Source organism: Mixophyes fleayi, chromosome 8, assembly GCF_038048845.1.
Source record: "Mixophyes fleayi isolate aMixFle1 chromosome 8, aMixFle1.hap1, whole genome shotgun sequence".
Classification (NCBI taxonomy): domain Eukaryota; kingdom Metazoa; phylum Chordata; class Amphibia; order Anura; family Limnodynastidae; genus Mixophyes; species Mixophyes fleayi.
Window position 1 is genome coordinate 59,636,693 of NC_134409.1, and position 13,347 is coordinate 59,650,039.

Consider the following 13,347-nt stretch of genomic DNA (forward strand, 5'->3'; position numbering starts at 1 on the left):
TGATCATACGCAGACTTATTTCACGCAAGATATGCTACGAAAATGGCTGTATGTCTGAGCATGAATCAGACCCATTATGTTATGCAATGTGGCGCTTTATAAATAAAAGATAATGTGGTGCTTTATAAATAAAAGATAATAGTAATAATAAAATCTAGGGAGAACTCACTCAATCATGGGCTACTTCTTGTTGGTAATGTCACATAAAAGTACAATTAATTGCTTAGTTATTAACTTTTACAACATCTTGGTCAAATTGTCCTTCAACATGATACACTAATAAAAAAGGATTTTAGGGTGACTTATCAACAAAATCTAATGGAACACTCCATTTGTAGTGTGTATAGGTAGTAGTTAGGCCCCTTATGGATCTATCACTGCATTATCTAGAGAACTCTACATACAGTCACAGGTACCACAAAAAAAGTTAAAGGAAATTAAAATAATAATATAAAAGATATACATTTTTAGTTTCTAATATTACAAATTCTTCTTTTGTATATTTATTAAACCAAATTTTGTCCATTCTAAAACCATCCTGCAAGTTTTTTTACTTTCTAAAATACATTTTTATTTATATCCCCCTTTTAAGCTAAACACCTCCATAAACTAGAAAACATAAATAGGAAACTTAATGCAATATGCATTGTGTATACATCTATACAAATGGGGCATTGTTTGCACTCCTTGAACCTGAACATCTTACAGAATTCCAGTTCTGAAAATAATTACATATTTGTACAAAACATTAAAGGAAAATGAAAAAATAATCAAAATATGAAAAAAATATATTTTTTACATCAATAATTATTATAATTATTATTATTATTATTATTATTATTGACAAATGCGAAAAAAGGGTGTGATGAAAAAAACAAACGATCAGGTTCCGGAGTGAGAAGCATCTACATGGAGATAAGGTTCATATTGATATATAAAAACATACAACTGACAGAATAATTGTTTGGTGTTTCCCATATAATTTTTAGACTCTCAGTACCATGCAGGAATGTGTAGGCCTTAACATTTCATATATTATACATAAAGTAATAAACAATAATCACTTACGGATGCATTGAGGAGGAGAATCCCATACTCCATTCTTACACTGAACTGATGCAGAACCATGCATTGTATATCCCTTGTCACACTTCATCTTCATTGTTTCACCACTATAATATTTTAACTTTCTATCTATAATTTTAACATTTGTTGGACTGTGTGCAGGGGGACATTCTTTTCTTGAATCTAGAAAAAGTATAAATGATTTACACATAGTCTGGATTGAAGTGCATGTAAGTCATGTATAATATCATTCAATATTATCCAATTTAAATGATTTTAATATACTATATACACTCAAAGATAAGTGTATAAAAGATATGTAGTGTCCAATTTAGGGCAGCATAATTTATGAAAGTAAAAGATCCAAATCATATTAGATATCATCATTTCTCAGTCAGACATAATAGTTTGCCAGATTCCAACATTTTCATTTGTAAATAACACATTCCATAGTAATAGGGCAGTTTTATGACATTTCGCTATGTACAATGAACATTTTAAACCTTCAGTTTCAACCACACCATCAGTGAGAGAAATATGAAAATTAGGCACTATATGGGGGAAATTCAATCTGCTCACAGAGCTGCGAGCAAAAATCAGTGATGAAATTACAGTAGTAACGGTAATAGTGCTTGGGCAACGTTATTCTCAAGCATAATGCTGTGAGTTAAATTCCCCCATATAAATTGGGGACCCACTTGTGTTTGTAGAAATGCTTAAATCATGAACCTACAAAAATGTGGAATTATGCAAAACATCCTTTAAGAAAAATGATCCCACCTCAAATACAGTATTACCTCAATTGTGGATTATTACTAGTCTCTATTATTGCTGCCTGCATACTGTAGGCATATCACACACCAGGTTTATTGATAGATGTGAATCACATATTCAGAATATACCTGGTTTTTGGACAGGAACTTTTGGTGAATCTGGTTGGGCAGGCACTGCATCTTAAAAAAAAAATGATTATCAGTGAATATTTTTTATGCTGTTATCACAATGTAAGACTTTAACACATGCTATTGTTTTCTAAATAATTAAAAAAATAAAAGAGTATAAGGACTCTGAATCTTTGCTTACAAAGGTATAAACACCAATTACACTAAACATGTTTAGATTTAAAGCGCCAATTGTACTGTACTTGCAGAACAGATAGAATATGCAACTGAGTCTATTTATTAGTCTACCTGATTTTGGTGATAATTAATATTTTTTATTGCCTCTCATTGCAGCAATAAAAAATACATTTTTGCAGAGTAGTCAAAGTGGGGGTTTATAAGGTGCTATGTCATACAATCTTTTTTCCTACTGCCTTCATTGTAAAAACGATCAAATTCCATTCACTTATTCCATTCCCAATACATTTTTAATATTATCACTTTTTTTTAAATCAAGAGTTAGGCATGGGAGCAACAGGAAAGTATTCCTGTTGTCAGTGCAGTGCATTGTGATTCTCTGTTCCTCGCTACAACGGTGATAGTCACATTCCCAAAGCTTACAAAACCGGCGCTCTAAAATCCTACACTTAAATACTGATAACCAAAGAATCGTCGCTAACATAATATCCACAACTATAATGTTGACAACATGCATACACCAACAGCATTAATACCCGACGCATATAATTCCGATCAATGTAAAAAACTGACACGTGATATTGCGAGACTGACAATGATAGACATATTCTCAATAGCGACATACATGAAATCCCAACCACTATAATGTGTACAACTCTAAATACCTACATCTCTGTAAAGATGACAGTCTTAATATACTGACACACATAAGTCCCACACAACCATAAAAACGAAACATGCAATACCGAAAACACTAAGGGCCTGATTCATTAAGGAACTTAAATTAAGAAGTTTCTTATTTAAGTCTCCTGGACAAAACCATGATCCAATGCAAGGGGTGAAAATTAGTTTTCTGTTTTGCACATTAGTTAAATACTGACTGTTTTTTCATGTAGCACACAAATACTTGATAGCTCATTTGTACACTGGAATTTAAAGTTGATATCTGTGTGCTACATGAAAAAACAATTAGTATTTAACTTATGTCTCTACGTCACAAAATATCACCATTGTGACGAACATGACAGATGTGAAAGATGACAGATTTGACATACCGACATTACACTGAATAAAATACTTTAAGTGATCTTGCCACCATTTGTAATGCCCCCCACCTAAGTAAATAATAACATTACAGACTTTTTTGTTCTCAGCCTTTTGTTTTCAATAGCCCCCCCGCGTCCTTTGTAATGGATTTACTGTACTTTGCCATAACTGGAATGTAAAATAATATACTTTCATTGATCTTTACACTATTTTCCCCCTAAACGAATAAAAATAAATAAATTTGCATCCATGTTTTTTCCATAGCTCCCCGCAACTTAACTAATCATATGAAGGTACTTAGCCAAGTCAACTAATATATTTTTAAATATTGTGGGCTAATTACATAGGTCTGCAAAAAAAAAGTTTTGGACAGCTGTTTTGCTTTAGTTGACTGACTCTTACGTTTTTTTGGTGCGCTGAATCCAAAAATGACAGCGGCTGTGTCCTGGCACGTCAGGTTTTCGAACAAATGGGTGGTCATTGTTTAAAAAAATCTCTTAACGCAAATATTTTATTAACATGAAAAATATTAACTCATTTGCACAGGTAACGACAAAATTAACACACACTAAAGTAGATTGCTTGTGAAATCGTCTTTTTTTAAACTCTAAACTTCTTTTTGAGCTTTTCCTCTTGTAGGTGGCTTCCGGAAGATCCCTGTACAACATTATTATTATTATTATTATTATTATCATTTATTTGTTAAGCGTCACAAGGTTTCCGCAGCGCCGCACATAGTACAAACAGTAGACTATACAGGTGTCGAAGTCAGTAAATTGGATAAAGTCATTTCAATTAAAGTCTAGCAAACTTGGTTGTCTTTGTCTTAAAAGATGCGTACGGTACGCATCGACGTACAAGGGCACGCTACGGCGTGAAAGGGCGTACGCATCCACTACACGTGGCAGCAACAGTAATTGGTCTTTTACCATACATTCGCACAAACACGTTTTCTTATAAAATAGTACACATTAATGGTAGTTGCAACACATAGTCAGTTATGTCGAAATATAGTAGTATTTATATGTTATATCAGAGTTACATGCATATTAGTGAAATACACGGAACGGGTTAAAGGAATAACATCATGAGTGATATCATAATGAACCTTGTTACATATCCTACTGTTTGGTTCACTCTGCGAGGGAATCGCAGAGTGCATACGCAAGTTATGAATGATAGGGAATTATGAACTACTTAAGACTAAGGCATCCTGGCGGGAAGAGCAGAGCATACCCCCTGCAGAGATGACCCCCTCCTTTGGATTCCTTAGGATGAGCCAGCCAATGATTGACGACCCCTTGGACATTCCTGAGACCCGGACCAATAGATGCAAGCCATACCATCTTCATTGTATTACTGTATTTGATTGTGTATATAAGCAGCAGCTTGTGATCCAGAGTGCAGACATCTTGTCCCCAGACTTCAGGATTGAATGACTGCACTGGATCCAGAGCGCCTGCGATAAGTAACGGCTGTATTTACTATTACTTCGCTTGAGCATATTATTCTACTTATTTGCGAATAAATCTTTGTGCTTTGGAAACACAAATCGAGGTTCGACAATCGTTATTGGTTAGCGACAATACGCACATAACACAGGGTATAAATGTACAGAACAATAAACAAAAGTACCAATACTTCAGAAACTCCAGGCAGGCAGATGCAATAGACATGGAGCAGAAGAACGGGTAAGGAGACAGGAGGGAAGAGGGCCCTGCTCAAGCGAGCTTACATCCTAAGGGAGGGTTAAACAGACCAGGCACAAGAGGAGCCAGTTGAGGAAATGGGAGAGAGGGGAGAATGAGTGGAGGAGATGGGGGTTAAGTGGATGGTTGGTAGGCTTTGAGAAAGAGGTGAGTTTTGAGTGCACGTTTGAAGGAGCACAGAGTAGGAGAGAGGCGGATGGAGCGAGGGAGGTCATTCCAGTGAAGGGGGGCTGCACGGGAAAAGTCCTGGATTCTGGAATGGGAAGAGGTGATCAGAGTGGAGGAGAGGCGGTGGTCATTGGCCGAGCGCAGGGAGCGGGTGGGAGTGTGAATGGAGAGGAGGTTAGAGATATAAGGGGCAGTAGAGTGGAAGAGAGCCTTGTAAGTGGTGGTGAGGAGTTTGAAAATAATTCTGTAGGGGAAGGGGAGCCAGTGTAGGGCAAGGCAGAGAGGGGAGGCAGAGGAGGAGCGACGTGAGAGGTAGATGAGTCTTGCGGCCGCATTGAGTATAGAGCGGAGGGGGGAGAGACGGGAGTGGGGGAGGCCGGTGAGGAGGAGGTTGCAGTAATCCAGACGGGAGATGATGAGTGCGTGTATGATGGTTTTGGTGGCCTCCTGAGAGAGAAAGGGACGGATGCGGGCGATGTTGCGTAGTTGGAAGCGACAGGCTTTGGCAAGAGAATGAATGTGGGGGGCAAAAGAGAGAGAGAAGTCAAGTGTGACACCCAAGCAGCGGAGTTGGGTGACAGAGGAGATGGTGGTGTTGTTAACGACAATGTATAGGTCATGGTGGGATGGGAGGCTGGGAGGAGGAAAGACAATGAGTTCAGTTTTGGAAATGTTGATTTTGAGAAAGCGCTCCGACATCCAGGAGGAGATGGCGGAGAGGCAGTCAGATACCTGAGCGAGGAGGGTGGAGGAAAGATCAGATGAAGAGATGTAAAGTTGAATGTCATCAGCATAAAGGTGCTACTGAAGGCCAAAGGAGGAGATGAGAGCACCAAGGGAGGAAGTATAGAGCGAAAAGAGTAGAGGGCCGAGAACAGAGCCCTGTGGGACTCCTACAGCTAGAGGGTAGGGGGAGGAGGAAGAACCAGACATGGATACAGAGAAGGAGCAGTTAGCGAGGTATGAGGTGAACCAGGCGTGGACAGAACCAGAGAGGCCGAGAGAGAGAAGAGTTTGCAGCAGGAGGGGGTGATCCACGGTGTCAAAGGCTGCGGAAAGGTCAAGGAGGATGAGTAGGGAGAAATGACCCTTGGATTTGGCCGATAGGAGATCATTAGTAACCTTGGCCAGGGCAGTTTCGGTAGAGTGGAGGAGGCGGTAGCCGGATTGGAGAGGGTCAAGGAGGGAATTGTCCGAGATGTGCCTTGTTAGGCGGCTGCAGACAATTCGCTCAAGTAATTTAGAGGCATAGGGGAGAAGAGAGATAGGGCGATAGTTGACAAGAGATGTGGGGTCATGTTTAAATGAGAGGGGTACTACACCAGAGGAGAGGGATAGGTTGAAAAGGTGTGCGAGGTAAGAGCAGGCAGTGGGAGAAAGAGAGCGAAGGAGGTGAGATGGGATGGGATCGAGAGGGCAGGTAGAGGGTGGAGAGGAAAGAATGAGAGAGCGAACTTCTTCACCTGTTGTAGGGCCGAAGGAGCACCAGAGTTGGGTGTTGGTGGGAGGTGAAGCGAAGAGGGAGGCTGGAGAAGGGGAGGAGGAGATGTTCAGTCTGATGGCCTCAATTTTGGAAGAGAAAAAGGTGGCAAAGTCAGAAGCGGACAGGGAAGACGGGACAGAAGGAGGTGGGGGGGAGAGTAGGGAGTTGAAGGTGGCAAAGAGGTGGCGGGATTTGGAGGACTGAGAAAAAATGAGGGACTTAAAGAAGGATTGTTTGGCGAGGGAGAGGGCGGAGCAGAAAGAAGAGAGGATGAATTTAAAGTGAAGGAAGTCGGCCAGGGAACGAGATTTCCTCCAGAGGCCTTCAGCAGTGCGAGAGCACTTTTGGAGGAAGCGGCTGAGTTTCGAGTGCCAGGGCTGGGGAATAATGCGGCGTCTACTGATAGTAGAGGCCGGGGCAACAGCGTCCAGGGCAGTAGAGAGGGAGAGATTGTAGAGGGAGGACGCCTGGTCAAGACAGACCAGGGAGGGAAGGGGTGATAGGAGAGTTTCAAGAGAGGAGGACAAGGAGGTATGGTCAATAGCGTCAAGGTTGCGCCTGGTGTGGTGGCTTTGGGCGAGGCAGGAGCAGGGGAGGAGGACAGAGTGAAGGAGAGGAGATGGTGGTCAGAGAGTGGGAAGGGAGAGTTGGAGAAGTCAGAGAGATCACAGAGGTGAGAGAAGACAAGGTCAAGGGAGTGACCAAGACAGTGGGTGGGGGAAGAGGTCCACTGAGTGAGGCCTAGGGAGGGGGAGAGGGCGAGAAGTTTGATGGTGGCGGGGTCAGAACAGTTGTCAATAGGAATATTAAAGCCACCAAGTATGATGGAGGGAAGGTCAGAGGAAAGGTAGTGGGGGAGCCATGAAGCGAAGTTGTCAAGGAAAAGGGAGGAGGGGCCTGGGGGATGGTAGATGACTGAGACACGGAGGTGGATGGGGGAGAAGAGCCGGATGGAGTGTACTTCAAAGGAAGAGAAGGAGAGGGAAGGTAAAGTGGGAATGACCCGAAAAGTGCAGTTGGGGGAAAGGAGGAGACCCACTCCACCTCCTGGAAGCTCATCCGGTCTGGTGGAGTGGGTGAAGGAGAGGCCCCCATAGGAGAGGGCGGCAGGTGAGGCAGTGTCAGAAGAAGTAAGCCAGGTTTCAGTGATGGCAAGAAGATTTAGAGAGTTGGAGATGAAGAGGTCATGGATGGAGGCCAGTTTGTTACGGATGGACCTGGAGTTCCAGAGGGCACATGAGAAGGGGAGGGAGGGAAGAGGGGAGATACGGATGAGATTGTCAGGGTTGATAGAGTTAGGGGGAGGGTGAGGGGTGGGGCAGCGAGAGATGGGCGAGAGAAGGGGGCTGGGGGAGAGGATGGGTATAGGAAAGAAGTGGGGTGGCATGGTGAGGGACAGGGATGGACGGGGAATAATAGAAGGGGCAAGGGTAATTAACACAGAGGTGAGGGCAGCAAAGGGAGACAGAAATGGACCAGAGCAGATAAGAGGCTTAGTTAGATTAAGGATAGACGGAGTAAAGTAAAACAAAGACTTAGTAAAATTAAACTAGTTAGATTAAGCTAAATTAGAATAGGGATTGACAGAACAAAGTAGGACAAAGACAAAGATAAGACTGTAAGAGACAAAGGAATGGAGCAAGAACAAAAGGCGGTCGCAGAAGCAATATAAAGTGCCGTAAAGAATTAAAATAAAATGGAGAAAGTTAAAAATGCAAGTAAAATACAATAATTAAGATAAAGTACAATAATTAAGATAGAATAATTAATATAAAATACAGTACAATACAATAAAATAAATTGCAGTAAAATAAGGTTAAACTAAGGTTAAAATGAGCTAACGGTAAGTTAGAAATGAAAACACAAAAAATTAATTAAATAGAAATGAAAACACAAAAATTAAATAGCAGTAAAATAAGGTTAAACTAAGGATAAAATAAGCTTAAGGTAAGTTAGAAATGAAAACAAGGTGGCGAAAATGATATAGGGCTGCAGAAAGGCTGGTACCGGGTCCAGGGCAGGAAAGTCCAGGGAGACCGGGAGTCCAGGGAGGTACAGGGTCCAAGGCAGGAAAGTCCAGGGAGACCAGAGAATCAGGAGAGTCACGGTGAGGACAAGAGCCACGCTGAGGCGGTGAGGCAGAGTCACAGGCCCGGGGAGACGGTGAGATGGTTGTGGAGAGTAAGGCAGCGTTGAGATGCTTCAGTTCGGCAGCAGGAGAGAGCATCAGGACCGGAGCAGTGCCGCGTGGAGGGCAGCTACAAGGGCAGCTGGAGACAGCATCAGGAACTGGAGGAGCATGATCAGGGGCTGGAACTGGAGCAGCAGGCGTCCGGACCGGGACAGTCGGAGACAGCAGCGGCACCAGTGCAGGCGGAGGAGAAAGAGCAGCACACCGTTGGTAAGGGATGGTGGCGTGGAGGTCGGAGACCAGACGTTGCAGCAAGGAGGCCGGTGACCGAAGACAGCATCAGGAAGACGGAGCAGCACGTGGAGCCGGAGTCAGTGCCACATGTGGAGATCAGCAGAGAGATCAGCAGCGGTCGTCATCAGGGTCCTCAGAGCAGAACAGCGGAGAACACAGGAAGAACTTCAGGCGGAGAAAGTAGCAGCGGACGGCGTCAGGATCAGCGGAGCTGGGAACGGAGGCATCACAGACGATCAGGGTAAGAGACAGCAGAAATGCTGTAGAGGTGTACCCAGGTGGAAGGCTGGTTCAGGGGGCTGAAAGAGGAATGTAGAGCCCCCAAGCCACAGCAGCGAGAGGCAGCAGGCATGAGAAGGGCATCTCCGGGTGGAAAATGCGGGGCCCAGAGGAGGATCCAGCTGGGCTCCAACGTCTGTTCTGTTCAGTGTTCATTTCAGTTCAGTAGTCAGCCATCATCGTAACACTCCATTTCCCTTGATACCTACTTTCCATTTCTTTTATATCCTTATGGAAACGTTCTCCCTGCTCTTTACTCACTGCTCCCAAATTTTCAGGAAAATCGTCAAGGTGTGAGTTGAGAAAATGGACTTTTAAGCTCATGTAGCAAGCAAGCTTGTGGAACGCTTTCAACATTGTTTCCACCATTTCCTTGTAATTTGGGTCCTTTTGGTTTCCCAAAAAGTTTTTTATGACCACAGTAAAGGCAACCCACGCTTCTTTTTGGGTTGGAGTCATTGAACTGATGAAGTCTTTGTCGGATTTGAGTTTTCTAATATCCGGGCCAACAAAAACCCCCTCTTTCAGTTTTGCCTCCGTTAAACCTGGAAACTTGGATCCCAAGTACTTGAAGCATTCGCTATCTTTGGGAAGTGCCTTAACAAATTGCTTCATTAATCCTAATTTTATATGGAGTGGTGGTAATAAAACCTTCTCAGGGGGTACAAATGTATCTCTGAGTACATTCTTTTCACCAACAACTAGACTTGTTGGTGGCCAATTTTTTTGCTTCCAGTGATTTTGTCGGTCTCTACTGTCCCATAAATATAGAAAACAAGGGTATTTGGTGTACCCAGCCTTTTTTCCCAGCAGCATACACAATACTTTTAAATCCCCACATACCAGCCAGTTTTAGTTTGTGCTGCTTTTTCACCATGAACTCTCCACATATGAAACAGAAACTGTCAGGCTGTCACTCACCAGACTGTTAGTGCTTCTTCCCGTGTGTTTAGGAACCGTGGCCGTCCACCATCCTGAGGGTCTGCGCATGCGCAGCCCTTTCAAAACCTTCAGTACCTGTTCCTTTAACTTAATTGGCTGATCAGGCAACACTCCCTATTTAAAGCACCTGCTGTCCATACCTCGTTGCCTGATCTTGGAGTCTCATTCCCCATGAGCCTCTGAAGGTGTTCCCGTGTTTCCTCGTGTATTCAGCGCTGCTGATTCCTGTGGTTTCCAGACCACTTCTACTCCTGTGGTTTCCAGACCACTTCAACTCTCCTGTGTTTCATCGTGACTGTTAGCTGATTCCTATCCGCTGCCTCCGTGCACTACAGTCTTCAGACCACTTCAACTCTGCTGTGTTTCATCGTGACTGTTAGCTGATTCCTATCCGCTGCCTCCGTGCACTACAGTCTTCAGACCACTTCAACTCTCCTGTGTTTCATCGTGACTGTTAGCTGATTCCTATCCGCTGCCTCCGTGCACTACAGTCTTCAGACCACTTCAACTCTCCTGTGTTTCATCGTGACTGTTTGGCTGATTCCTATCTGCTGCCTCCGTGCGCTACAGTCTTCAGCTCATCTCAACTCTCCCGTGTTTCCTCGAGACTGCTACAACTGATTCCTATCCGCTGCTCTCCGTGCTCAACAGTTCCAGCTCAGCTCTGCTCTCCCGTGTTTCATCGTGGCTGCACCTGCTGGTTGCTATCCGCTACCTCCGTGTACCTGCAGAGTCCTGCTGGCTGCTACTCCTCAGTTCTAATCGTGTCTGCAGCAGCTGATCCACTCTCCGTGCTTCTCAGTGTTCCTGCTGGTCTCTACTCGCCAGTCTGCATCGGATCTGCGCCTCACTGCTTTCATCTCGTCTAGACCATCGCTACTCTTCAGGGTCCTCCAGGAGTCCAGTTCTACATACTACTGCTTCCTGAGTATTTGTTCCCCTGCTGGTCTACCTACCTGAGCGCTGCACCTACTTGATTACCGCTTCACCCTCCAGGGACTTCGCATCCTGCCGTCCTCCAGCCGTTCAGGTATCTCTGCACTCCTGTCTGACAGCCTGCTCCTGAACCACGGTATGCATACTTCTCATTGACTGTGCTGGTGTATTGCATATCTTGCTGGACTGAGTTGTTCTCCTCTGGAGCTTACTATCCGCTGAGACTTTTGCCATCATAGACTGTGTTATCTTTTGCCCGGATAGTTTCTGTGACTTTATATTATTGCAGTGCTGTTCGTCATTACTATATTGTGCATGTCATTGTGGATCAAGTTCAAGGTGCCCGTGTATCCTCTGTATTGCAGTCTCTCCCCGTGCTCCTCCTCACATATATATTCAGTGGTACAACTTGCTAGAGGCAGACCACTGATTCCTGTTTCCAGTGTCACCTGTTCCAGTGTCCTCTCACATAGCAGTGGTACAACTTGCTAACGCAGACCACTGACTTCCCGGATACCTTCACCTGGATCCCATTCCTTCACCCAGACAGCGGTACAACTTGCTAAACGCAGACCGCTGACTCTCATCACCTCCTCGTTCCTGTTGGACATTCCTCCTCACTATAGCAGTGGTACAACTTGCTACCGCAGACCACTGACTACCCTCACGTGTCCTTTGTCCATTCAGTTCCTCGTGTATTACTACATATATATTACCAGTGCTGCTAGTCATAGACTTTCCCGAGCATCTCTATCATCTGCTGTCTCCTGTTCTGTGATCACCCCGCTACCAGAGTACCATATTACCACCTATCATCATCATCATCATCATCACCATTTATTTATATAGCGCCACTGATTCCGCAGCGCTGTACAGAGAACTCATTCACATCTATCCCTGCCCCATTGGAGCTTACAATCTAAATTCCCTAATATAGACACACACACACACACAGACAGAGAGGGAGACAGACAGACAGGTAGAGACTAGGGTCAATTTTGATAGTAGCCAATTAACCTACTAGTATGTTTTTTGGAGTATACTGCTCTGGTAAGCTTATCACCTGGTGATCCCTGGGTAAAGACTCCTAGTGCCCGTGACACAGGCACTGTTACACACTTTCTTGGAGGCATTGCACTAATTTTGAACCACACAGACAATAGCAGGATGACGACTGAAATGAAATACAAGATTGTGGAGGAATCAGAGAACAAGTTAATGCATGAAAGAACATGTCCGGGCAAGCCCTAGCAAGCACACTCAACAATGCAGTGATCACTATCAGGACCAAAAAACATGTATATTCATGTTTTTGGGAGCACTGGCAGTGAAAATAAATTTGTTTTTCCATGTTTAGTTTTTTTCCCCCAAGTACGATGAATTTGAAATTTAGCGATTTCCAGCTACCTGTTTGACCAAGGCGCATTTCGATTGTGAAAAAACCTGACGTCCTAGGAAAAAACGGTGGTAATTTTTTAATTCAGCGCACCAAAAAACATAAGAATCAGATAAAATTATGAAAACAGATTTTTGGTTGCAGACCTGTGTTATTAATGTGCACATATTTTAACTAGAGATGAGCGGGTCTGGAATTATTAAATCAGAACCCCCCTGAACAGTGCCGTTCCGAGCCCGGATCCAAGCACTGTTCGGGGGTTCCCACCGATCACGAACCTCAGAACGAGGCAAAACCTGGTCATCACGCCGTCGGATCTCGCGAGATCCGACTCCGACCACTATCCAAGTCCGAAGAGAGGAGGATCAAGCAAGACAGATGGGAGGTGTGGTATAGTACTTACATGGGTGATGCACTGGGCAGTGTATAGTGGATAGTGCTGTAATGGGCATGAGGCTGCCATGCACTGGAAAATGTATTTTGCATAGGACTAAATGTGATAAGGCATAGGGTTAGATATGGTGGACAAGATGTTATATGTGGTAGAAATAAGGCTGTTGTGTCTAGCACACATGTGGCTGGCATGAGGCTTTTATCCTGGGTGCAGAGATGGGCATGATGCTCTTATACTGCGTTGGGCATGATGCACAGAACTGTATGTGGTTGACAGGACTGTGGTGGATATGCAAGATATGGGGATATATGGTATGTGGTTGCTTGGGACGTTTGTGGATATGATGCTATTATGCTGTATATGATGGGCATGTGATTATACATGGTTACCATGGGGTCGTATTTTGCTACAGCTATACAGGACA

The 13,347-nt window shown here is 43.9% G+C and overlaps 1 protein-coding gene across 3 annotated transcripts in view; it reads right to left on the reverse strand.

Moving 5' to 3' along the window:
* LOC142099296 (coagulation factor XIII B chain-like) overlaps positions 1-13,347 on the reverse strand; it is a 341,745-nt gene that overhangs the window by 130,942 nt on the left and 197,456 nt on the right. For 2 of the 3 annotated variants that reach the window (XM_075182611.1, XM_075182613.1), the window contains 2 exons: positions 1,968-2,018; positions 1,069-1,248 (listed from right to left, as the gene is read on the reverse strand). In XM_075182611.1, the coding sequence (XP_075038712.1) occupies positions 1,069-1,248; positions 1,968-2,018 (231 nt within the window). The remainder of the gene's footprint in view (positions 1-1,068; positions 1,249-1,967; positions 2,019-13,347) is intronic. The other variant, XM_075182612.1, reaches the window with a different exon arrangement.